The following is a 27370-nucleotide window of genomic DNA, read 5'->3' on the forward strand; positions in this document are numbered from 1 at the left end:
ATGGTTGAAGATTAATACATCTAACTCTCATCACTAAATTTGCAACACATACTATAAATTCATTATGTCTCAAATTGATGCCATCTTTAACAAAGTCTTCAACCTTCAGCCTTCAACCTTCAAGCTCCTCCTTTCTTCATTCGGGCTTTAAGTACTCTGCTTTTTGGTCTCATTTCTCATACTTTTCATTTTTCACTTCTTTGGGCCAAAATGCCTGGAAAGGAAACTTTTGCATGGATAGCTCTTTTAGTAGTAGCTTATTTTGGGGTTCTCTTCTCTCTTGCACATCCTGCTTTATGAGAAAAGCTGTTTAAAGTCTTTGTAAATCCATGGTATTACGTTCCTGTTCTGTTCCCTATTTGGCACTTGATTCTCCTCTCTTGTTATGTTTTACCTGCTAATGTTTACACGAAGTTGAGAAAATATGAGATTATAATTAAGATATGTCTAGAGTTCGTTACCAGCTGGGGAGACTCTTTTTTCCTATATAAAATAATTGCTTGAAATGATATGAACCAATATTTTATATGGATTTGTTACTTTTGAGGAGTAATGAATTTATGTTTATCTAGGTTTGCAATACCTGATTTTATGTTTACAAATACCATAATATTTATCTATCTCTCCTTTGCATCAACGTATTCTATCAGTCATAATTTAACTAATAGAACAGTAGCATTAGGAATTTTATCTTTTGTATTATTGTTATTACGTAACTTCGTTAAGTACCGTGATAACGTTTTGCATAATACAAATATTATTCATCCACCGAATGAAGGTTGCATCTCTATTGCACACACACACACACAAAATGAAAGCTCCTACCTCTATTTATAGTGTTTAGTGATCATTAAATTATTGACACATGTCAACATCCTTACTATTAATATTACAAATATCTAATAACTAGAATGTTCATGTATAATATATAATCTTCTAGATAATATCTTCTTCTTTTTTTATTTTTTATTCTAGAATATTCTAAAGAAATTATCTTTTAAAAGTTAACTTTAGTTTTTTAACTTTAGTTTTTATCTAGAATTTGCATTGACTTTCAACACTCCCTTTGAATGCAAACTTCTTTCCACAAATGATTTGCAAATCATAGCGAGTGCTTCTATCAACTTCTCAAACTTGCTTATTTGTCTTTGTTGCCACCATCTTGATCTCCTCTTCAGGGACCTAATCGCAATTATTATGATAATGCACTTCTATATGTTTTGTTCTTGCATGAAAGATCGAATTCTTTGCTAGACCTACGACTAATAAATTATTGTAGAGAAGCCTTATTTGATAATCTGTTGGCTAATGAAGATCTTCCATCAATTGTTTCAGCCAAATACTCCCTTGTGCCGCTGATGTTGCCGACCAATATTCCACTTCGGTGCTTGATAATGACATTATTGGTTGTCTCTTGCTGCACCATGATATTGCTCCTGATCCAAGGCTGAAGATGTACCTCGTTGTTGATCGTCACATATCATAGTCTCCAGCATAGTCGACATCACAATATCCAACCAACAGACATTCTTTTGTTTTCTTGTATAAAATACAAAAATTAATGGTGCTTTTAACACACCTCAGGATGCACCGTACTGTATCGAGATGAGGCTTCTTAGAATTACTCTTGTATCGACTAGCCACTCCAACTGCATAAATTATGACTGAACGGCTTGGAGTAAGATAGATAAGACTTTCGACCAGCTACCGATACATAGTTACATCTTCTAAATGTTTTCCTTCATCTACTACTAGTTTTATATTGGGATCCATGGGAGTGGAGATAGGCTTGCAGTCAAGCATCCCATACCTCTATAGAAGATCCTTCATGTTTTTTTGTTGGCTCAAAAATAATCCTTCCTTTGTGTGCTTTACTTCAAGTCTAAAAAAATGTTTAAGTTCTCTTAGTTCCTTCATATGAAATTTGATAAAAAGATTTTCCGTTGTTTGCTGAATTTCCTCGCAATAATCTCCCGTGATGATTAGGTCATCCATATATACTAGCATTATAGCTAGTTTTTGCTTTCACAGATAACCTAGAATATGAAGGAGCAATTGTAAAACCACTTTGTATTAAGAACTCACCGATCTTCCTGTACCATGCTCTTAGAGTCTATTTCAAGCCGCAAAGCGCCTTTTTCAATTTGTAAACATACTCAGGATGGATCTTATTCTCGAAACCTCTTGGTTGCTCCATATAGATGTCCTTGTCAAGTTCTCCATGTAGGAAAGCATTCTTGACGTCCATCTGCCACAGCTTTCAAAACTTTCTAGCTGTCAATTCTAGTAAGACTTGAACAGTTGTGATCTTTGCCACCGGGCTAAATGTTTCTTCATAATCCAATCCATATTGTTGAGAGAAAACTAGTCGAGCAATGAAGATGAATACATCTAAATCTATGTATTATAAAAGCAATAAGCAACATCTAGCTTTTCAACGCATACGATAAATTCATTATGTCTCAAATTGATCACAATAACTTGCAATGCCACCTCTAACAAAGTGTCTCTCATGAAAATATTGAAAATATTGAATCCCAATACCATAATGATACGGAGAAATATGAGGATTAGTGATATAAAGTTATAACAATAGTTGACATCCTCAACATAGAAATTGGAGGTTATAGCAAAAAAGCATAAACCACTAATCTCCATTGAAAGCTTTTTTATTGGCCCTAATTGATTAACACTCACACGGGATATTCCATGGTCAAATAATTTCAATGAAAGACGCGAATTAACTAACAAGAATGTTACGATGAGCAACATTTCTATATCGTTCTTGTCCATACAGATCATCTTCCAAAATTTCCACTCATACCAACATTTGAAAGTGATATTGTTAACAAGATTTTCACTATTTTTAAATTTTAAAAGTGGTATTGTAAAGAGAATTTCAACTAAATTTAACATAGAATATTTTATTTCTCCCATTATAATTATGCAATTATTGGCATAATTATTGGATCATGTAGCCAATGCCAACATCTCAATTCTAGTTCTTATGTCTTGTTACAACTTAATACAATTTAGGTTAGGCTTGGTTTAATACTTTTTTACTTCTAGCTAATCTAATATTTTAAAGGTAAAATGAACTTTTTGATCGGATCAATTTGAGTTTGAAAATTGTTTGAAACATGAGTTAGATCTAGCTTGATTCACGAATAATTCTATTTGACGGTGATCCTTACATTTTAATTTATGGTTCTTTGAAATGAGTTAGTTAAGGTAGGTAAAATGAATTTTCTGTTCCCTTTTAATTTTGATGTTGAGTAAATTGATCCCTCTAATAAATTAAAGCAACTTAATTCCGATTAATTTTGGATGTGAGCAACTAAAAAAGTGTACATATAAATTGCAATGATATGCAAGATGGCCTTTTTGTATGAGTTCCATGGATTTAACTAGTAGCCACAAGGTGCAATTTTCAGGTTTTCTTACGATTTAACGTGATAGTATTCGATATGTCTGTAAAATAAATAAATGCTTACAAGTATTATAAAAGTTAAGAGATCAAATAATGTAAAAGAATTAAATTTCAACTTACTAGCATAATAGAGGGATTAGAAACACAAATAAACCTTATAATATTCTCCCCAGCCAAGTAAAAAATGAAGTCACTGACAAAACCAAGGGAACTAGGGAAGGCAGCGCCTTGGCCTATTAGCCAAATGGTTAAATTGCTTTTAGGCCCTCCCGGAATTAAAAGATTTAGTAATTAAAAAACTGTACTTGGAATTGTATTCTGTAATTTCCAAAAAGAAAAGAGTTACTGCAAATACAGTGGAGAAGAATAGGAAAAATGCTTATATCGTGTGCTTCTTCTAAGCTCTTGCTGCTCATTTAAAATCAGTTTGTCAGACCCAATTTGTGCCCGGGCTTACACCAAAACCAAAACAAAAAAAATAAAACTAAAAAAATATATAAATAATAGTCCAATGTCCATTTCTTACATGGTCCAGCAACCAAAATAATGGGTTCAAATTATTAAACTTAATCCAACTAGCCACCCCAAGCCCAAAACACCTAAGGAATTTTCAGCAGAAACCTTAGAAGCTTCAGCCACCCCAGCCTTTAGTTGATTCTTCCACTCGTGCCATGTTCCGCAAATAACTCCTCCACGCTATGCATACCTGCAACAAACGAAAACCACAACAGCAAATGACAGCAAACAATAACAGATTACAGCAAGGATTTTTTGTATTTTTATTTATTTTTATTTACTCATTTTTTGGCTATAAAACCGAATGTAAACATGTAAATGGGGGATCTTCTTCTTTTTTTTTCAGAAATACACATGCATACCAATATAAAAAAAGTTACTGAAATTAAAAAGTGATTGAAAGTTCTTGAGATTCTTGATTTTCTTTTCGATTTATTTTTTTTTTTAGTTTATTTTTCACATTCAAAACCGAAAGAAAGAAATAAAAGAAGGAAAACTTACCGTGTGAAGAGGCCATGGCTTTCTTCTCTTTGTTTTGTTGAAATCAAATCAAAGGAGATTCCAAGGTTGAAAGGAACCTCCCAATTTGAGAGCATTATGTGAAGTTGAAACGGCAAATAAAAGAGGGAATAGAATTGAAAACGGTGCCATTAGCTGGATCCACACTTTGGTGCTTCAAATGGTTAATTTGTGCGCTAAGTCCTTTGCATTCGCATGGGGCTTCAACTGCTTCCTTTTTGCTTTGCTTTGTTTTTTTTTTATTTTTCAATTTGGCTCGCTGATTTGAGCGCATTTTCATTTTAATCCATGATACAGTGATGTGATTCAGGCCTGGGAGGATTTACAATATTAGTCCCTATATATTTATGCATGTTATGCATTGATCTATTTTATGGTCATTTTATTTACAAATTGTCCTTCTTATCTTGATGCATTTTTAATTGAGTCTTATATTTGTATAATCGGTTAATTTAGAATACATTCAATATGTGTATGCTTTAATCCATGTTAATAATTTTGTTTGTACATTTGTACAATTATTTTAGATTGTTTACATCATGTATCTTATTTCTTTAAATATTTCGCATATATTTGTATATTAATCATTATTTTTTAGTTTTTACAATAACTATTGTTTTGCATGTTGTAAAATTCTTTTTATATTACATTGTTTTAATATCTAAATTACTTAAAGTATTTCTTGACTTATGTTTAATTTACATGTCTTTATGTACATATAATATTGTTTTAAAAATTCATCTTGGTATTTATAAAATTGTTATTTTTGAAATATGTCTCCTTATTATGTTATCCTAGTATGTTATTTAGTATTTCTTTTAGTATTTTTGAGTAAAATGATATGCATATAATTTTCTAATTTCACATGTGTTTATTTTATACATAAATTTTAAATGTAAAAATCTATCATGCGTGTAATACCTTACCATGTATTATTATTTCTTCATATTTTGTGTGTTATTTAAGTTATTATTAAACATATATTTAGAACTTATATTTAATATGCATCCATTATTAAAACTAAGATAGTCTTATACATATATATATATATATATATATATATATTTGTATAATTGTGTTTTTAAAATTATTATGTATATAAGTTATGATAAAATTAAGTTAATCTTATAATTCATATTTTATTCAATATTATTTTGGACATACAATTATCATTAAAATTTCTTCATTTGTACATTACCCATGCTAAATTATTTTTACCATAGTACATGCTATTACTTTCATATAAATCTATGTAAATATTTTTCTTTCAATGTATATATTATCCTTTAAAGTCATTTATATGTATAATATATTCTTTCTAAAGACCATTTGTTTTATCATACGATTTATATATTATATACATTATTTTATTATCCTTATGTATGTACTATCTATATGTTCCATCACTTTAACTCAGTTTGTTACATGTAAAATTATATATTATTTGTTTCCAAATACCCTTTATAAATATAATCTTAATAATATATATATTACTAAATTTACGTGTAAATATAATTTTACGTTTTGTATATAACCTTGTTTTTCAGAAACTTTTGTTACCCATATACCTTATATATTTACTTTGTTTCTTTCTTACATTTTTTACAAACAATTATACTTAATTTTACTTGTATATACATGTTTCATAAATTTATTATATTATTTTATATCATGCATTGTCATTCCTACATATTTAATACATTATTTAAAGTTATCATGTGAATTATCAATTTTTGAATGAATTTGTGTTTTAAATACTTCATGCATAATTTAATTTGAACTTTGTATTTTTTATCATAATTATTTTCAGTAAACATGTTTAAGCAAATTTCTAAATTTCCGTTATTCTGAAATAAGGCGATATCTAATATTTGGGGAATTCGGAAAATCATGCTCAATCGTACTGGGTATGACTTTTCCGGAGAACCAAATATTTGGATAACCTTTTATAATTTTAATGTATGTTTTTTTAAAGAAGTCGAAAATCAATCGCGTTTTAAAGGTATAAGGATCGCATCCAATCGTACTGGATTTGAAACTGCATATCTTTGAAACGAAGGATTTTTGACCACTAATTTAAACTATTCGAACATTTAAAAAAAAAAGAATCGTACTTTGAGAAAATCTTTTCTTTTAAAACTTTTGATATAAGGATAGCATCAAATCAATTTGGTACCAATTTTTGGGCGTAATGAGGGTGCTAACCCTTCCTCATACGTAACTGATTCCCAAACCCACTTTTTTTATTTTATACGAATAAAGCGTTTTAGTAGGTGGTCCAATCACACCTAAATCGAGAGATTGGTGGCGACTCCACATTTTTGTTTTCACAAGTCGATCCCCATTGCTTTCAAAATAAAAAAAGGGTTTCGACACAGTTTATGACCATTCAACATAGTCTCTCCTTTTGCCATTTTTATTGTCATTGTCATTGTCATTGTTGTTGTTGCTATTTTTGCCGTTGTTGTTGTTGTAGTTGTCATTGTTGCTGTTGCCGTTGCCTTTGCCTTTGCATGCGATGGTTGAAGATGAATACATCTAAATCTATGTATTATAAAAGCAATAAGCAGCCCTAAATTTGTAACACATACGATGAATTCATTACGTCTCAGGTTGATCATAATAACTTGCAATGCCACTTCCGTCAAAATGTCTCTCACGAAAATATTGAAAATATCAAATCCCAATACCATAATGATACGAGGAAATATGGTGATTAATGATATAAAGCCGTAACTATAGTTAACATCCTCAACATAGAAATTGGAGATTATAGCAAAAAACCATAAACCACTAATCTCCATTGAAAACTTTTTTATCGGCCCTAATTGATGAACACTCACACGCGATATTCCATCGTTATACAATTTCATTAAAGGAAACAAAGGAACTAAAAATAGTATTGCATAGACGGACACATCTATCCAATCATCGTCCATACCGATCATCTTCCAAAATTTCCACTCATACAAATTCAAGAAATTTGAGATGCATTGGTTAGTATAAAGAAGAAATAAAAAGTCCAGCTTGATACGACAGTACTTGCAGACATCCATAGAAGTCTCATGGCTTCTACATAAAATTAAAAAAAGTATGAATTATCAATAAGGGAATATAAAACCAATAATTGTTAGAGGCAGTGGCAAGGTACATTATACTCCTATTAAGAGAATAACGTTTGAGCCCTGAAGATGACATTATTAAGAAGGATAACAATGAACTCCGAACATAAATACTAGAACAGATATAAAAAAATACATGAGAGAAGAGAGAGAAGGGAGAAAGTGAATTAACCTCTTTCATCTAGAGGTCTCCATTGAGATGTTGGTGCAAAACTCATAGAGATAGAACAAAATTAGGAGAGTAGTTCAAATTCTGCAGATTACGAGTACAAAAACTAATTATATAGTTTTGTGAATTAATAAAAATATGATTGTTAAAATAAATAAAGATAAAGAATGAGTTTCAAATGAATTTTAATGAAAGAGTTTAAGATTTTGAAAGATAAATAACGAGATATTGATAATATTATCACTATTTTTAAATTTTAAATGTGGTATTCTTAAGATAATTTTAACTAAATTTAATATATTTCTCTTATTATAATTATTTAATTATTGGCATAATAATTTATTTCGTCCTGCAACTTTATAAAAAAGTTATTTTAGTCCTTTATTTAAAATTTTATCTCTTTTAGCTCTTAAAATTGTATTTTTATCAAATCACCCCAAAATAGATGAAAAAGTTTACATTTTTAAATTTTACTAATATGAAATACAGTTGGATTGCAAGTGGATGACATGTCAGATTTAATTAATTTTTAAAATTTTAAAAACATAAAAACTATTTTTAAAAATTAATAATCATTAAATTATTAAAAATATAAAATTATTTTTAATATATTTTTAAATTTTAAAATAAATAGTTAACTATTGACATGTCATCCATGTGGCAATCCACGTGTATGTCACATTAGGAAAGTTATCAAATGTTAACTTTTCATCAATTATGGAGTGATTTTACAGAAAAAAATACAAGTTTAAGAGTTAAAAAAAAGATAAAATAAATAAATAAAGAGCTAAAATGATTTTTTTTAAAAGTTGGAGGGCCAAAAAGTCATTATGCTTTAATTATTTACTAATACTTCGTGCTTAATTTTTTCGTCCCTAATTTAATTATTTACCAATTATAAATTCAATAAATTCGTTTCAACAATCATTTTTTTGTCCCTAATTATGGTCGGATCATTTATCTAATGTCAACATCTCAATTCTAGTTCTAGTTCATCTAATGTCAACATCTCAATTCTAGTTCTTGTGTCTTGTTATAACTTAATACAACTCGGTGAAAGTGATTATAGATGCTGTGTTATCTGATTTATCAGTTTGATTCGCTTTGGAATAGATTTGAATTTCGTATATTTCATTTCGGATTAATTCAATTTTTTTGAAAGTAAAAGAATTTTTTAATCGGGGAAACTTCAGTTTGAAATTGTTTTGAAACAAGACTTAAAAGAGTAGGTTTGAATGGGCGATGTGGTATATTTGGTTTACTTTTTATCTCAGTTACTATATCGTTACAACATCTAATTTCATTACCACCGCTGTTTTTATACTAATTGCAGATAAATGCACCGCTTATCTAAACTCACCTTTAAAATTAACTTATTCATAAATCATTTTATTTGGTGGTGGTTCGGATGGAATCTTACATTTTAATTTACAGTTTGATTGAGATGAGTTAGCTACATAACATTAGCTATGGAGGCTAAATGATTTTTTTTCTTTTTAATTTTAATCTAAAATGGTAGAAGACATGAGATACGCAGAAAATCAAGAAGCAGTTCCCAGGAAGAGAGGAACCTCTGATACCATGTTAAGAATTCTTCATACTATATTTCATATCATAAGAGGTTGCTGTACATTACATTTATAGCATGAAGGCTATAACTGCTGAATAACTGCGAACTAACAACCTTAACTGCTGAATAACAGCTTCTTTAACTACTAGTCTAACATAGATGCACCAGAGAGTTCAATGCCATACGGTAAAGAAGCGAAAGAAGAGTTGGTTAAGCTTGTTGGTGGGAAATGCTTACGAGTTCTCGTCTATGGGGAAGATCGATACGGCCGTTGCGTCGGAGATATATATTGCAATGGAAAATTCGTACAGGAAATTATGTTGAAAAAGGGGCTTGCATGGCATTACTCTGCTTATGACCAACGTATAGAACTAGCAACTGAGAGTAACCAACAGATCGATTCTCCATTCCTGCACTTGTTTCAATCAAAACTTGAAAAAACTGTCAAATTCTAAATGCTATGTACTTGAATGAAACTAGTGGGAAAAGGAGGCTTGTGCAAAGCGGGTCAGTTTATGGGCTTTACCGAGTCCTGAGAAGCCATGGGAATGGAGAAAGGACAAACGATAAGATAGATGACAACGTCTGATACCTTGAATGAACCACATTTGACATGTACATAAAGGAAGGAATATGGGTGCCCTATAACTTGTACACAAGACCAGGGGAATCTACAAACCATTTGAACATGGTCAATTTGATGTTTTATTCTGATTTTAGAAAGTGTTGTAATATAATTTGATCAAACAATTAAATCAAGTGTTGTAACATATATATTTTATCAATTTGATTCTTGTAAAAATCTATAGAATTCTTACTGTGTCAGTTACCAAAATGTACTGATAATATTTATCAATTTAAAGCATAAAAAGCGACTCTTGTGTTATTAAAACATGTATATCAATGGTAAAATCTAGGGTAAAAATTATTTTATTATGAGTCGATTGCATTTCATCTCGCTTTAGTAAAAAAAAATTAATTATTATAGATTAAATTAAAGAACAAATTGATTCTTTCTATTAAACTATACATTAATAACATGAGACTAATTTATATATTTTTATTAAAAAATATAAAATACAATCTAATTTTTAATTTACCTAAAATCTATTATTATTATGATGATGATGATGATGATATAAGAGCTTTGAGGTGACGAGATACTATGAAATTTTTTGAGTAAAGGTCAGTAGTACCAATAGGAATCTGCAAACGAAATTCATTGGAAGCGCCTTTGACCATAAAAAAAAAAGCCCACTATAAGTCTTTCTCTATCCTTGCTTTTCTTCCAGCTTTCTGTTACCCCAGTCCTCAATATCTCCTCTATAGTGCTTCAGCAAATGTTTTGGAAGCTAGGATTTTTCAAGATGGGAAACGCTCTCAGGCTCCTATATGGGAAATGTTTTCAACCCTCCACCACTGGGGATTCTGATTCAGTAGGGCCACCTTATACCACTACAGCTCCTGCGGTTTCAGCTCTTGCCTATGATCTCTTCAACTTTGAAATCACATCCCAGGTAATGATTATTTCTGTGTGTTCTCTTTGTTGATCTTTTTGAGCTGAACAAAGCTTATCTGTTTGTTTAAAATTGGAAACTGGTTTCTTCAAGGTCCCTGAAGCTCTCAGTCAGCATGTTGTATCATCAAGGAAGGCTCAAGTCACATGGTAACAAACATATCTCATGATGATGATGATAATGATGATGATGATCAACACCATCTGGTTGACTTTTCTTGGTCTGTTTTACATTAAGGTATGGAAAGTTATTGCAAGCATGGAAAAAAGCAAAACCCCCACCAAAAACAACTGAAGAGGTTGCTAGGCTTATTGTTGAGACCTTGAGCAGAGCTCAATATCAAAAGGCAGATGTTGAGGTATAAAAAAAGCCAATAGCATCAAAAACATTAGATATTTACTGTTGTTAATGCTATTGCAGTGATGTTTTTTGTATTCTAATTTACTTTTAGGGTTTATTGGAATTCTATGGTCTTCCTCATCCTTCTATTTTAGCGGAAATTTCTACTGGTGTACCGACAGGATTGTCTGATGGAGTGATATGTGAAGGGCTTAGTTTGCCTGAAGGAGTGAAATTTGAAATGCATACATTACCAGTGAGGATATTAAATGCCATTTCAATATTGTTCAAGGGAGATTGCTCTCTGGGCCAGTCTTGAATCCTCAACAGTGAAAGTATTGTATTCGAGATGTCTATTCTTGATTATCCTCAAGTTTTATCTTCTGTAATTCGAGAAGAAACAAAAGAGATTCACAAAGTTTAGGAAGTGTCTCGCCACCAAGCAAATGTTTAGTATTTAGCCGCCAAATGCTGAACATTTCCTTGGTGGGGAGATGCTTCTAAGTTCTGTGAACTTTTGGGGCTCGCTTCAGGCTACAAGATACAAAAACCCGGGGATAATCGATAATAGACATTCTGAGTATAATACCTCAGCCGTTGAGGTCCGAAACTGGCCTAAAGAGCAACCTCCCCCTCAACAAGTATACAAATTGGATTTGATAATTTCGATGCTGTAAAACTTCTGTAACTTAATCAGGTAGTTGGGAAGACAGTACCAGATGGGGATGGTTTAAATGTGTATGTGAATACTGATGATCCTAGGGAGTCCTCAAACATACCTGGAGACGTTCTTATGGCTGCGGATCAAAGATCAGAAGCACGTGCTATGAAAAACTATGCCGTAGCCGATGAACTTCACCAGAAGATTATTGAATCAGGATACCGGTTAGCTACATTCAACTTGTCAAATTTTTAGTACTACTGTGATTTGAGATCGTTAATCGTTGTTTGTCTGCAGGGTCATAGACTTTCAAAACGAAGCGATTCTTGCTCGAAAGTATCGGATTCGACTGAGGTAACATTATCTGTTTGTAGGACTTTTATGTTCTATATTGTAACTTGCTGAAAGCATATAAACAGGGGTATAGATGCACCTGAGATGTCGATGCCGTTCGGAAAAGAAGCAAAAGAAGAGTTGGTTAAGCTTGTTAATGGGAAATGTTTGAGTGTGCTTGTCTACGAGGTAGATAAATACGGTCGTTATGTTGCAGACGTATACTGGAATGACATTTTCGTGCAGGTAGATACCCTTTTTGTAAGCTTGAATTCGGTTTACCTGATAAGTACGAATTAATCCGCAAACCTGTTACTTGAACAGGAAGTAATGCTAAAGAAAGGACTCGCATGGCATTATGTAGCCCACGACAAACGGGTTAAATTCGCAACCGTAAGTAAACAACAATCCTGTATGTTCTTGCACATCGTTGAGTTAAAACTTGTGACTATTGTCTTTGTACGTATGTAATATCAGTGGCAAAAAGAGGCTCAGGCAGAGAGAACCGGCCTTTGGGTACAACCAAACCCGGAGAAGCCATGGGAATGGAGGAAGAATAACAAACGTAGACAACACTGTCCTTAAGGATCCATAACATCTTGAGAAGTGATAAGGGTACACAATTATCATATTTGTGTAAAGAACCATGTTCGATCCATTCCTATATCTCTTGTTTGTATGCCATGCTTATTATATCAAATGATTGTCAAACATATATATATACATTACTTTTGAAACATGGATGTGCTTCTAAAATTGATCTCTAAGGAGAGCATTGTACCATAATATGGCGAACTCCACTCAAACATATGGACTCCATTTAACAAAGACATAACATCATATTCATGTCGGCCGAATCAAAACATCTTCATGTAGGACCAGAGTTCTATTCAAAATTTCCAAGCATAGATTTGCATAAAGATCTGTTCAGCATGCAAAATCCCCAACGATGCAATCCATAAAACACCAAAATCCGTTAACAGGAAAAAGAAAGTATATTCCATTAAATGAAACTCCTTTACATATACAAATCAGTCATAACAATCTATGATCTCAGTAGCAAATACAGCAACACTTGAAAGAACAAAAGCTGATAAAAAAAACAAATGATCATCAAAGGATACACAAAGGGAACAAAAAATAATCAAGTGAGAGTGTGAAAAGAATAGAAACCACATCTCTATTTGGCAAAATAAAAGCAGCAAGTGAAGAAGCATCATGACCCACAACACCGCAAAAGCAATTATTTTTCAGAATCTATCAAAGAAAGGATGAATTAATAAAGTAATACAAGTTATATACCTTAATTTGCATCATCCTTCAATTCATTAGAACCAGAGGGTAGGTTTGGTTGGGCAATATGGTATGTTTGGTTTATTTTTTATCCTACGCTACAATACTGCTACAATATCTAATCTCATCATCACCATTGTTTTTATACAAATTGCAGATAAATGTACCGCTCATCTGATTCATAAATTATTTTATATGGTGGTGGTCTGAATGGAATCTTACATTTTAATCTATAGTTTGATTGAGATGAGTTAGTTACATAACATTAGCTATGGAGGTTAAATGATTTTTTTTATTCTTTTTAATTTTGATATTGAGTAAATTAGTCCCTCTAACAAATTAAAGCAATTTAATTCTTATCAATTTTGAACGTGAGCAACCGAGGACAATTAATCACAATAATATATTTTTTTGTCGATTGTATATATTTTTAATTAGTATAATAATAAATTTAACTTTTAAAGTTTGCACATTATGTCAATTTCATCTTGATTTAATAAATTTACCGTAATATTTACATATTCTTAAAAATTTGGTTATGATTTAAGAAATTTAGCTTGTAATATTTATACATTTTGGCAACATTTATAATTTATAAATTATGTAAAAAATTTAACAGGATGATTAATTATATTTAATTATTTTTTCTGAAATTAACAATGATTAAATTACTCTAATTTTGTTAAGAATATCAGCATTTGGAGAGATGTTTTTTATGTCTACTATATTTGCTTGAATATTAAAATTTTCACTAAGCTGCAATTAAACAGGTAAAAGACGACAGATAGAAAATAGCCATAATCAATGTCCGTTGCTTACAACCTACGGCAAGGATAAAAACCCCCCGTTGACTTTGAAGTTTAGCTTCAATTAGATCTTAGATTTCATCCAAAATTTCATCATCCACCAATCACAACTCGCCACGTGTGTGTCTCCTTTGTTTGTTAATCAACTTCTTAAAGCTATCATCAGAATTCAGATTCCTTGCTTCCACTTAGAATGTTACTTCTAACACCTTCAAAACCATACAACTTTTTGTCTTGTTTCTTGTTTTTGAGCTTCATTTTACCCTTGATTCTTGGTTTCTTCTGTCTTCCAAGAGAGGATTTGAAAATGGGGAATGCTCTAACTTTGCTGTACGCCCATTTCTGCAAACCAACAACCACCGCCGGAGACGCTGGATCCTTTGGCTCCCACGGTGGCTCATCGGCCGACGGTGGCGTTTCAGCTCTTGCTCATGATATCTTCCAGTTTGAACTCACTTCACAGGTAGTTAAGTTTCCTTTACCATTACTGCTCTAATTCTGTCATGTTTTGCTTATATTTTTTTATCAAATTATGGTTTTGGTTTAAGATGATGTATTCTAATGATGTTATTAGTTATTATAAAGTTAGCATAGCTAAGTCTTTTAGTTCAAACGATGATGAAATATAGTCAATAGTAGTATTGTCCATGGGTTAAGCTAGATCAACTACTTTTAAAAAAACTTTTAAATTTACATTTACATTTAATTTTGATTTTAATTTTAATTTTTTTAAAATTTTTGAACAATAAAATGAGTTGAGTTGGATCGACTCAAAAATAGTCTAGACTTGAATTTTTAATCTGCCCGACTTGATTAGTAGATAAATCTAAGTCATTAGAAAAGGTTTTTTTTGTGTGTGTGTGTTTAAATACTATCGTTTTAATTGAAATAATTTACGGTGTAATTATTTGAAATAGTTAAATGACATAAATATAGGGATTATGTCTTGAATTTAAAGGTCAGGGGCGAAGCCATAACAATTTTTTAGGGGCGGATGAAATTTTAATTTTTTATAATTTATATCTTTATAATTTTAAAAGGATTAAATCAAATTTTTATAATTTTAGGGGGGTTAAAGTGAAATTTTATTTTTACTAATTTAATTTTTTTAAAATTAAGGGCCTAAATAATAATTTTATATTTTAGGGGGGTCGGAGCCCCTGACAGCCCCTTAGATTCACCTCAGGTAAAGGTACTAAACTCATAATTTAGCCATTTTATCAACTTGCATTAAATTTTAAATTTAAAAAAAATATTTTGGTTTACTGATTGAATTTTAGTTCGATTGGCATAGGCATTGTTGTTAATGTAGGAGAATGTGGATTCGAGTACGATGAAGCATATTATTTTCCTATTTACTGGTTGAGAAGGAATTATAATTAGTTTTAAATCTTTCAAAAAGAGCAAATCTAATAAGAGATTTTAAAAATAAAAATAATTTGGTTTAATTTTAATCGTGATTTTGATTGTATTGCCCAACCTATTTTAGGTTCCTGAAGGGCTAAGCAACCATGTGGTTTCATCCAAGAAAGCTCAGGCCAACTGGTAATAATTTATTTATTAATTAATTAATTTTATAATCTCAACTAAAATGATATTTTTTTTCCCTTAATTTTGTAAGGTATAGAAAGCTATTAGATGCTTGGAGTGAAGCAAAACCTCCACCAAAAACATCCGAGGAAGCTTCAAAGTTTATTGCTGACAATTTAAAGGAACATCAAAAGGCAGATGTTGAGGTAACAAAGAACATAGATCTTAAAACATAATTGACATTTGCCACAATTCTTGTTAGAATTTAAGAAAAACAGGACATTAATGCATTGTAGATATGTTTTGTAGGGACTTTTGGCATTTTATGGTCTGCCTCTCCCTCAGACACCTGGCCAGTCTTCTGCTAACTCCCAAACATCATTGCCTCAAGGAGTTAAGTTCGAGTTCCAGACTTTACCGGTAAGGACGCTTCGATCCAACCCCAAACTTCATGTTTTCATTCAGTTAACGGTTTGAACCGATTGAATTAGGTGGATATGAAAGCAATACCAGATGGAGATACCATAACAGTGTATGTAAGTACTACTGAACCCTGGGAATCATCCAACATACCTAAGGACGTACGAGTAGCAGCTGCTCAAAGATCGAAAGCATGTGCCGACAAGAATTATACTAAGGCAGATGCACTTCAGAAGAAAATTACTATTTCAGGATACAGGTATTAAGCTATCAAATCTTCTCATATACGATAAATGCCCGTTCGGGATCGGTTTCTAACAGCCTTAGCTTGTTGCTATAGGGTGTTGAATGTTCGGAACCAGGAGATTCTTGCTCGAAAATATCGAATCCGGCTAAGGTAACACATTTATTTGTTTAATGTTCAATGTTCAATGTTTATCAGCTAAATGTCAATCTAAAATGTGGGATAGGGGTATAGATGCACCAGAGAGTTCAATGCCATACGGTAAAGAAGCGAAAGAAGAGTTGGTTAAGCTTGTTGGTGGGAAATGCTTACGAGTTCTCGTCTATGGGGAAGATCGATACGGCCGTTGCGTCGGAGATATATATTGCAATGGAAAATTCGTACAGGAAATTATGTTGAAAAAGGGGCTTGCATGGCATTACTCTGCTTATGACCAACGTATAGAACTAGCAACTGTGAGTAACCAACAGATCGATTCTCCATTCCTGCACTTGTTTCAATCAAAACTTGAAAAAACTGTCAAATTCTAAATGCTATGTACTTGTATGAAATTAGTGGGAAAAGGAGGCTCGAGCGAAGCGGGTCGGTTTATGGGCTTTACCGAATCCAGAGAAGCCATGGGAATGGAGAAAGGACAAACGACAAAGCAGATGACAACGTCTAATACCTTGAATGAACCACATTTGACATGTGCATGAAGGAATATGGGTGCCCTATAACTTGTACACAAGACCAGGGGAATCTACAAACCATTTGACCATGGTCAATTTGATGTTTTATTCTGATTTTAGAAAGTGTCAGTAACATGTAACATTTGTTCAAACAATTAAATCAAGTATTGTAACATATATATTTTATCAATTTGATTCTTGTAAAAATTTATAGAACTCTTACCGCATCAGTTATCGAAATGTACTTGATAATATTTATCAGTTTAAAGCATCAAAAGGTAACTCTTGTGTCATTAAAACATGTATATCAACCGAAAAATCTAGGGTAAATTTTTTTTATTATGAGTCACATTATATTTCATCTCCTTTAGTAAAAAATTAAATAAATTAGACCCTAAACATTATATTAAAGAACAAATTGATTCTTTCTATTAAACTATACATTAATAAAATGAGACTAATTTACAATTTTTTATTAAAAAATATAAAATACAATCTAACTTTTAATTAACCTAAAATCTACTATGATGATGATGATGATGATGTAAGAGCTTTGAGGTGACGAGATACTATGAAATTTTTTGAGTAAAGGTCAGTAGTACCAATAGGAATCTTCAAACGAAATTCATTGGAAGCGCCTTTGACCATAAAAAAAAAAAGCAGCCCACCATAAGTCTCTCTTTCCTTGCTTTTCTTCGAGCTTTCTTTTCCCCCAGTCCTCAATATCTCCTCTATAGTGCTACAGAAAAAGTTTTGAGAGCTAGGATTTTTCAAGATGGGAAATGCTCTTAGGCTCCTTTATGGGAAATGTTGCAAACCCTCCACCACTGGTGATTCTGATTCAGTAGGGCCACCTTATACCACTACAGCCCCTGGGGTTTCAGCTCTTGCCCATGATCTCTTAAACTTTGAAATCACATCCCAGGTAATGATTATTTCTGTCTATTCTCTTTGTTGATCTTTTTGAGCTGAACAAAACTTATCTGTTTGTTTAAATTTGGAAACTGGTTTCTTCAAGGTCCCTGAAGATCTCAGTCAGCATGTTGTATCATCAAGGAAGTCTCAAGTAAAATGGTAACTAACATATGTGATGATGATGATAATGACGATGATGGTCAACACCATCTGGTTGACTTTTTTTGGTCTGTTTTACATTAAGGTATGGAAAGTTATTGCAAGCATGGAAAGAAGCAAAACCCCCACCAAAAACACCTGAAAAGGTTGCTAGGCTTATTGTTGAGACCTTGAGCAGACATCAAAAGGCAGATGTTGAGGTATAAAAAAGGCCAATAGCATCAAAAACATTAGTTATGTACTGCTGTTAATGCTATTGCAGTGATGTTTTTTGTGTTCTAATTTACTTTTAGGGTTTATTGGAATTCTATGGCCTTCCTCATCCTTCTATTTTAGCGGAAATTTCTACTGGTGTCCCGACAAGATTGCCTGAATTTGTGCGATTTCAAGGTCGGACAAGATTGCCTGAAGGAGTGGAATTTGAAATGCATACATTGCCAGTGAGGATATTAAATGCCATTTCAATATTGTTCAAGGGAGATTGCTCTCTGGACCAGTCTTGAATCCTCAACGGTGAAGGTATTGTACTCGAGATGTCTATTATTGATTATCCTCCAGTTTTATTTTCTGTAATTCGAGAAGAAACAAAAGAGATTCACAAAGTTTAGGAAGTGTCTCGCCACCAAGGAAATGTTTAGTATTTAGCCACCAAAGCCAAATGCTAAACATTTCCTTGGTGGGGAGATGCTCCTAAGTTCTGTGAACTTTTGGGGCGCTTCAGACTACAAGAAACAAAAACCCGGGGATAATCGATAATAGACATTTTGAGTATAATACCTCATCCGTTGAGGTCTGAAACCGGCCTAAAGAGCAACCTCCCCCTCAACAAGTATACATATTGGATTTAATAATTTCGATGCTGTAAACTTCTTTAACTTAATCAGGTAGATGGGAATACAGTACCAGATGGGGATGGTTTAAATGTGTATGTGAATACTGATGATCTTAGGGAGTCGTCGAACATACCTAGAGCCGTTCTTATGGCTGCGGTTCGAAGATCAAAAGCACGTGCTAAGAAAAACTATGCCAGAGCTGATGAACTTCGCCAGAAGATTATTGAATCAGGATACCAGTTAGCAACATTCAACTTGTCAAATTTTTAGTACTTCTGTGATTCGAGATTGTTAATTGTTGTTTGTCTGCAGGGTCATAGACCTTCAAAACGAAGAGATTCTTGCTCGAAAGTATCGGATTCGACTGAGGTAACATTATCTGTTTGAAGGACTTTTATGTTATATATTGTAACTTGTTGAAAGCATATAAACAGGGGTATAGATGCACCTGAGATGTCGATGCCGTTCGGAAAAGAAGCAAAAGAAGAGTTGGTTAAGCTTGTTCATGGGAAATGTTTGAGAGTGCTTGTCTACGGGGAAGATCAATATGGTCGTTGTGTTGCAGACATATATTGCAATGGCATTTTTGTGCAGGTAGATACCCTTTTTGTAAGCTTCAATTCAGTTTACCCGATAAGAACGAATTAATCCGCAAATCTGTTACTTGAACAGGAAGTAATGCTAAAGAAAGGACTCGCATGGCATTATGTAGCCTACGACCAACGGGTTGAATTCGCAACTGTAAGTAAACAACAATCCTGTATGTTCTTGCACATCATTGAGTTAAAACTTGTGACTATTGTCTTTGTATGTATGTAATATCAGTGGCAAAAAGAGGCTCGGACAAAGAAAACCGGCCTTTGGGTACAATCAAACCCAGAGAAGCCATGGGAATGGAGGAAGAAGAACAAACGAGAAGGTAGGTAACACTGTCCTTAAGGATCCATAACATCTTGAGAAGTGATAAAAGTACACAGTTATCATATTTGTGTAAAGAACCATGTTTGATCCATTCCTATATCTCTTGTTTGCATGCAATGCTTATTATTATCAAATGATTGTCAAACATATATATATATACATTACTTTTGAAACATGTATGTGCTCCTAAAATTGATCTCTAAGGAGAGGATTGTACCATAATATGGCATGCTCAACTCAAACATATGGACACCATTTAACAAACAAAGACATAACATCATATTCATGTCGGCCGAATAGAAACAACTTCATGTAGGACCAGAGATCTATTCAAAATTTCCAAGCATAGATTTGCATAAAGATCTGTTCAACATGCAAAATCCCCACCGATTCAATCCATAAAATGCCAAAATCCATTAAAAGGAAAAAAGAAAGTATATTCCATTAAATGAAACCCCTTTACATATACAAATCTGTCATAGCAATCTATGATCTCAATAGCAAATACAGCAACACTTGAAAGAACAAAAGATGATAAAACAAATAATCATCAAAGGATACACAAGGGGAACAAAAAATAATCAAGTGAGAGTGAAAAGAATAGAAACCATATCTCTATTTGGCAAAGAGAAAAGCAGCAAGTGAAGAAGCATCATGACCCACAACACTGCAAAAGCAATTATTTCTCACTATCTATCAAAGAAAGGATGAATTTAGAAAGAAATTCAAGTTATATACCTTACTTTGCACCACCCTTCAATTCATTAGAATCAGAGCCACTAGCATTATAACCTGAAAGGGAACCCCAAAGAAATCATTTGTGAAAGCAATTGAGGGCGACCACGTTGAGCGTGTGGCATGTTGGGCACTGTCCTAAAAGATATTTCGTTCTATAGCATATTTGAAGAATAGTATCCAACGATTCAAGCTATTCAACTCGGGCGTACATGTAGAGATGAGAAGAGAGGGTACCCCGCCTGGATGCTTATCACTAACTTTCCAAACTGAAGCTTTACTAATTCAAGCATGCCCCTAATTTCATGAGAAATGGTTTATTACTAATACAATCAGCATTCCAAGTTCACTACAAGTGTATTTTGACACTGTTGGTAACATCATAAAACAAAAGAATCCCAACAAAACATACAGCAAAATAAAGCATACTAGCATTAAAAGCAACAAAAATTTAGCCGTTTTACAAGCATCCATAGCCATAACCAAGCGTGCAAAACTGGTTTCATATGGTTCCACAAAGCAACAATAATGTGAATCAAATTTAGCTCTTTTTCCAAGCATCTAGAAGACAGCAGCTACATCAATTGAAAAGCTACAAAAATGAATCAATTTAGCCCTTTTAAAAGCATTTATAGCCATAACCAAGCATGCATAAGTGGGAACCTTTTGGATATCTTTAGTAACACCATAGCCATTGCAATCCTTTGTCCAACAAGTACTTGCATATTGGTATCACCAGCTTTAGCTTCCTTAAGAGCATCATTAAACCGTACTTTTACTAACTGGAAAACCACCCGAGCCAACGGAATCCGATACGGGTCAACCCGGTTATCCATTTCCTTCTGCTTCACTCGCTCCGAATCTAACTCGGACTCACTTTTTCAGGGAAAGAAACGCGGTTTATCGATATGGGTTTTACGTGTTACGCTCACTGAAGCTTGTTTGATGGGACTACTTCTGTAAAGTCTCGATCTTTCATTTCATTTTCCCATGAAACGACAATCATTTTCTCTTTTCTTTATTTGAATTTAGATTTTTTAAAATGAAAATTAATGAATCAAGAAAAGAGAAAAAGGTAGAGGAAATGGGTTTACTTTGCTCGGATTATTCGATTGCTTTTCTTTTTTCTTATCAGGTTCTCATGGTGATAGTTCCCCTTTTTGGGTAGGCAGCTTTGATCTTTGAGAGTTTGGAGAGTGAAATGTCCAATTTTGAATTTCATCCCTTTACTTTTAGAAATTTTGATGATTTAATCCTTCTACTTAATCTATCATGCTCTAATTCTTTGCTTTATTATTATTATTATTATATATTTTTCAAAAATTAGGTGTACATGAGACAATAATATTTACAAACTATTTGAATTTAACTTGAGAAAAATTTGAACTCAATTTGATAATTATCAAGCTTTTTATTTTAAATATTTTTATTATTAAATTATGTTATTCCTCTTAATATATATTATTAATTCTAAGCTTAATTATCGAGTCAAACTCAAGATTGGGTATGAAAACTAATAAACAAGCATAATTGAGCTTGAGCACATTAAAATAAATGTTCGATTGAGTTCGAACCGAGTATCAAGCTCCAAGTTTCAAGTCGAGCTTGAACTTACTAGTATTCAAGCTTGGGTCGTCTCAATTACACCCATAACGAAAACTAAGAGGTTAATCGTAGTTATACGTGTGAACTTGAAAGGCTAATTTTTAAAACATTTGGTTAAAAAATTTAAAAATGTTTTATTAAATTTAGTTAAAACCTCACAATAGTTGATTAAGATTAAATAAAAAGTGAACTACTTACTTAAAAAACCAAATTTGTTTTTTTTTTAGAATTAAAACACTAAATTTGGATACTTAAAAAATTAGAAATATTAATTGTGATTAAGGATAATTTTGTTCTTCAAAAATCAAAATCCCACAGCTTACCCAAAATTTCCCTTTTCTCATCTTCATCATTTTTATTTAAAATTTTGCTTCTGAGCTTCATTCAATTAAGTGGAATTTATTGGAACTTTAATTACCCAATTCCCTATTAAAGGTATGTTACATTTTATGCATGAGAAATTTTGATTAAAATTGACAGCCTGGAAAATAGGATTCAATTTCAAGAACATTGTTTTTGCACATTAGAAAAAAAAAAGGTTAATTACAATATATTCCAAATGCTCAAAATTTTTTTTTTTTTTGAAAATGTAGAAAGTTTTAAAAGTTGTCTCTATACACTTTTTTTTCTTCTTTAAATTTTTGTTTTCATCTACGTTGATTCTTCCTTTTTCCAAAAAGGACTAATATCAACATATACTTAAAGGATAAGTATTCTTGTTTGAATTTTTGGAAAAAGGAAAAGAAAAAGAAAAATGAAATGTTAAAGAAAGCAAAGCATTGGCTGGCCCTATTATATTGGTTAAATTGTGTTTTGGTCCTTATATTTTATTCTATTTGAGATTTAGTATTTTTACTTTATTTTAACATAAATTGATCCTTCATTTTTATAATGTGATTAGTTAGATCAAATAATTAAAACATTTATTTCAACTCATTAAATTGACCTAAATTTTTTATATTAAAAATAAGTTTTTTACTGAAATAATTACTCCAACAATTTAAATTATAATAATAATTTTGAATAGTTAGTACATTTTTACTTTTGCCCATGATTTTTTGTATGTATATTTTTTTTAAAATTCCATAAGGCAGATTTAAAAAATTATCATGTATATAATTATATATCAACGTTATTAGCGCGACCCGAACCTAGGCCACATATGGGACGTAAACACCCTGACCATCAAAATTATTATTTTTTAACCTTATGCATTTTTTTAGTTTTAGTGATTAGAGAGAATTTGTTTTAAAAATAGTGAGTTCATTTTTTTAAAAAATATGGTTGAATTTACTAAATTTTGAATCAAAATTTATTTTTATAAAATATTTTTTCCTAAAAAAAAATTGTGGGTTGAATCTTCAGTGTGGCTCCGCCATTGCTAACCAATAACATTACGAAAATTAAGGTCAAATTAAATTAAGGGACTAAATATCAAATTTAAGAATAGTATAGGGATTAAAACATAAAATTCTCCTTTTTAATTTCTTTTACATGTTTGAAAACAGTGTAGCGTGAATTGTATTAAAATAAAGTAAAAAAAAAAAAAATCTGACATTGTTGGCCTTGATTATGTAATAAAGGTAGGTAGGGAAGGGGTTAGCTTCTCCAAGTGTGTTCCAACAGAGCAAAAATCATTAGCAATCAAAAGAAAAAGAAAACATAGAGAAGATTGGAAATGGAAGATCAAATGGTAAAGGTTGTCGGAGAAAGATTTTGTGTTCCTTACACCATGGAACTTGTCGTAAAGAGGAAACTACAATCGTTTTCTAAATCACTTTACGAAGCTTTCGATGCTACCGGAAATTTTCTTCTCCAGGTCGACGGCGGTGTTTGGAAATTTCAAAAGAAAAGGGTTATGAAAGATCCCGCCGGTTTGCCGGTCGCCACTTTGAGAGAAAAGGTACGTAATGGTAATGAAAAATATTATGGTTAAAATACGTTATCAGTCCTTATACTTTTCGTTTTTTATTTATTTAATTTCAAATTTTAATGTTAATTGTTAAAATTGTTAAAATTATTTTTTGTTAAATTTAAGTTCATTACAAAATTATTTTTTAGTTACGTAGTTATCAATTGAGTATTTTTTATTTAAAAATATTACACTAAATAACTAAAAAATTTAATGATGTTAATAGTTAGACTTGAATTTTAAAATTTAGAAAGTAAAGAGACTAAATTCATGAAAATAAAAATATAGGGATTAAAGGCACATTTTAACCACAATATTTTGGTTAAAATATGCCATTTGTCCTTTTCTTTTCTAAATTTAGAATTTAGTCTCTATATTTTATTTTCAGAAATTTAGTTATACTTTTATATTTTCAAAATTCAAGTCCAATTGTTAACACCGTTAAATATTTCTCGTCAAATTTGTTGATGTAGCATTTTAAAGTAAAAAACTCACTTGATAACTATGTAATTAAAAAATAACATTGCAATGAATTTGAATTTAACAAAATAATTTTAAGAATGCTAACAATTTGATTTGAATTTTGAAATATAAGTAGATAGAGATGGACAGTGATTAAGATTTTGGGGGGCAAGACCCCCAAAGTTTTTGAAAATTTTTATTATAACCTTAAATTTTTAAAAAATTTATTTAAGCCCCCAAAAATTTTTGTAAATTTTCATTAAACCTTCAAAAATTTTGAGCGTTATAAAATAGACCTGCCAAAATTTTGAAAATTCTCATTAAAATAATCAAAAATTTAGTTCTCTCAACTTAATGCCAAGATTTGTCACTGATACTAAAAGGTACAATGACTAAATTATAAACTTATGAAGAGTACAGGGATTAATGTATTATTTTAAGTTTTTAGCCAAATATTGTTGTTTGGAAAGTGATTTTTTTTTTTTGGGTAATGAATTTTGAAGTATGGATTGATGGTAAATCTTGCAGCAGGCATTGTCATGGAAACATCAATGGATGATTCATCAAGGTGAAAGCTCAGAGAGAAACCATTTTCTTTGCACCGTGCAAAAATCAAATGCGCTTAGGATCAAAAACAATTTGGATGTTTTCTTGGGGAATCGGTACAAGGATCATGGCAGAGATTTTCATGTCACCGGGAGTTTTACTTCGCTTTCCTTCAAAGTTATCAGGGCTAATACAGTCATTGCCGAGGTAATATTAACGGGTTAATATAAGTTTTAGTCCTTGAACTTAAAAATTAAGTTCATTTTAGTGTATTTACTTTTTTTGATCCATTTTGATACGTAAGTTTGACAATTGAGTTTTATTGTGAATTTAAATTCCATCAAGATTTGATGGCGTGACACTACAAGATTATGTCACTTTATCACTTGGATTTCTTTCTTTTTTTCCTTTTAGTTTTCAAGTGATGATATGATACAATCTCTGAAATAATATAACTTTTAGTCCTTGATCTTTGCAATTAATTCCATTTTGGTACTTGCACTTTTTTTTGTCTACTTTGATACATTAACTTGACAACTAGGTCTATTGTGAATTTGAATTCCATCAAAATTTGATGACGTGGCACGATGTAATTGTGTCACTTCATCACTTGGATTTTCTTTTTTAATTTTTAAATGATGACATAGCATAATCTTAGAATGACACATCACCAAATCTTGAAGGAATCTAAGTTTAATGACTAAAGTGAATCTAATTATTAAATTTAGGTACCAAAATAGATGCAATTGTTGAGTTTAAGGACTAAAAGCTTTATTAACCCTAAAATAACATAAAACTCTTTCTCCTTCCATTTTTGTTGTCAAATGTGTTTGATTTAGTAGTGGGGAAATGTTAAAAATATTTTAAATGGGTTTATCTTTCTTTTCCTTTTTATTAAAATTTATATTTTTCGAGATTAATATTTTCATACAAACCTTCTTAGCCTAACCATTAGAGAGGAGAAATCCTTATGTGTTCCTAGGGGCAAATGTTCATTGAGATTGGGGACTCGGATCCTCAATTTTTGAAAATTTTAATCGACTCTTAATTTTTTTTTAAATTTTCATTAAATCTTTTTAAATTTTTAAAAATTTTAATTAAACCCTTCTAAATGTCAAGATTGATTGTTGTATAATACTTTAAATGTGATGTGAATAAATACAGGTTAGGCACAATTTCACATGGGGGAGCTGTAAGGGGAAAGAAAGCTTCAAGGTTAAAGTATATCCAGAAGTGGACTATGCTTTCATTGTAGCTTTGTTGGTGATTATGAACGAAAGTGACGGTCCATAGTATCTAATGCTGTGTGATTAGTATCCCAGCACAATTTTATGGCACATATACATATATCTATGTACAAAACCCAAGGGAAATTAACCCTAATGTGAATGCATAGTTAGGGTGCCAGTTTTTTTCCCTTAATTTCTTTTTTATTTATTTTATTCCATCAATTTGGGTTGGGTCTTTAATTTGGGTTTAAACATTAAACTAGACGAGTCCAAGCCTTAAATTATTTAAGTCTGATTTAAGAAAAAATTATTTAGGTTTGGTTTAAGAAAAATGTGATTGTCAAAATACCCTTTATATGTACGTAATAATAATTTAAAATATATGGTAATGAAATTTATATTTATATATGCTCTAGTATAATTATACATAGAAACAATTAATAGTGCTGATACAAATTAAGGTAAGGGAAGAGAGTGAGGAGGAGTAAGCGGCGGTTCTATGGAGATTGGTTCATCTAAAGTAGCGGAAAGCTAAAAAGGAATAAGAGGGCAACTTAATTGCTCCAAGTAACTTTAAGGGCCAGGAAATTGATCCAATTTTCATTGTTGGGAATGTATTTATAGGAGAGGTCCTCTTGTTTAGTAGTATGACGTGATAGGTTGTTATGAGGGAAGATGCTATCATGCAATATGCGAAGGATGCGCACTGTGAGCCCTTTTTTGTTATGCATTCTATAGTATAAAGTTGTTATACTCCGGTGGATTCTTATTGCCTCAAGGGAGTGTTTGCACCTAAAAAGGGAGCGCTTTCTATTTTTGGAGAAAGTAGAGGGTTGGCACTCCTTTGATCATGACAAGTGGTTCAATCAAGACATCTCTTAAGTAGAGTCAACAGAAGGGTCAACACTGTTTG

General features: G+C 31.7%; 4 protein-coding genes and 2 long non-coding RNA genes across 9 annotated transcripts; 4 read left to right on the forward strand and 2 right to left on the reverse strand.

Annotated features, from left to right (window-relative positions):
* Positions 1-3822: 3822 nt before the first annotated feature.
* LOC128281484 (uncharacterized) lies at positions 3823-4712 on the reverse strand. Its single transcript, XR_008271698.1, has 2 exons — positions 4448-4712; positions 3823-4136 (listed from the first exon to the last, which is right to left on the reverse strand). It is a non-coding gene; the product is annotated as an uncharacterized LOC128281484 (long non-coding RNA).
* Positions 4713-10481: 5769 nt separating this feature from the next.
* LOC108466619 (staphylococcal-like nuclease CAN2) lies at positions 10482-12913 on the forward strand. Its single transcript, XM_017767004.2, has 9 exons — positions 10482-10843; positions 10937-10992; positions 11081-11201; positions 11295-11438; positions 11880-12067; positions 12141-12197; positions 12263-12422; positions 12501-12569; positions 12654-12913. Exons 1-9 carry the CDS (start codon positions 10667-10669, stop codon positions 12759-12761), a joined length of 1080 nt encoding a protein of 359 aa, XP_017622493.2. The 5' UTR covers positions 10482-10666; the 3' UTR covers positions 12762-12913.
* Positions 12914-14310: 1397 nt separating this feature from the next.
* LOC108466570 (staphylococcal-like nuclease CAN2) lies at positions 14311-17356 on the forward strand. The gene is made up of 8 exons (XM_017766947.2): positions 14311-14738; positions 15765-15820; positions 15897-16011; positions 16115-16225; positions 16297-16484; positions 16566-16622; positions 16696-16924; positions 17025-17356. Exons 1-8 carry the CDS (start codon positions 14469-14471, stop codon positions 17121-17123), a joined length of 1125 nt encoding a protein of 374 aa, XP_017622436.1. The 5' UTR covers positions 14311-14468; the 3' UTR covers positions 17124-17356.
* Positions 17357-17700: 344 nt separating this feature from the next.
* On the forward strand, positions 17701-20141 carry LOC108466531 (staphylococcal-like nuclease CAN2). The gene is made up of 9 exons (XM_017766894.2): positions 17701-18065; positions 18159-18214; positions 18300-18414; positions 18508-18654; positions 19099-19286; positions 19360-19416; positions 19482-19641; positions 19720-19788; positions 19873-20141. The coding sequence occupies exons 1-9, from the start codon at positions 17916-17918 to the stop codon at positions 19972-19974; spliced, it is 1044 nt and encodes a 347-aa protein (XP_017622383.1). The 5' UTR covers positions 17701-17915; the 3' UTR covers positions 19975-20141.
* Positions 20142-20358: 217 nt separating this feature from the next.
* Positions 20359-21900, reverse strand: LOC128281900 (uncharacterized). Its single transcript, XR_008272182.1, has 3 exons — positions 21367-21900; positions 20707-20760; positions 20359-20635 (listed from the first exon to the last, which is right to left on the reverse strand). It is a non-coding gene; the product is annotated as an uncharacterized LOC128281900 (long non-coding RNA).
* A 688-nt stretch (positions 21901-22588) lies between these two features.
* Positions 22589-26650, forward strand: LOC108466781 (protein LURP-one-related 14). Of its 4 annotated transcripts, XM_053020462.1 has the most exons (4): positions 22589-22743; positions 23892-24211; positions 25211-25435; positions 26393-26650. In XM_053020462.1, the coding sequence occupies exons 2-4, from the start codon at positions 23987-23989 to the stop codon at positions 26519-26521; spliced, it is 579 nt and encodes a 192-aa protein (XP_052876422.1). In that variant the 5' UTR covers positions 22589-22743; positions 23892-23986; the 3' UTR covers positions 26522-26650. The 4 variants fall into 4 exon arrangements, with proteins under 4 accessions (XP_052876422.1, XP_052876423.1, XP_017622637.1 ...); XM_053020463.1 differs by lacking the exon at positions 26393-26650 and having other exon boundaries at positions 25214-25595; XM_017767148.2 differs by lacking the exon at positions 22589-22743 and having other exon boundaries at positions 23815-24211; positions 25214-25435.
* The last annotated feature ends 720 nt before the right edge of the window (positions 26651-27370 follow it).

The sequence above is a fragment of the Gossypium arboreum genome, chromosome 10 (genome assembly GCF_025698485.1).
Source record: "Gossypium arboreum isolate Shixiya-1 chromosome 10, ASM2569848v2, whole genome shotgun sequence".
In the NCBI taxonomy this organism is placed as follows: Eukaryota; Viridiplantae; Streptophyta; class Magnoliopsida; order Malvales; family Malvaceae; genus Gossypium; species Gossypium arboreum.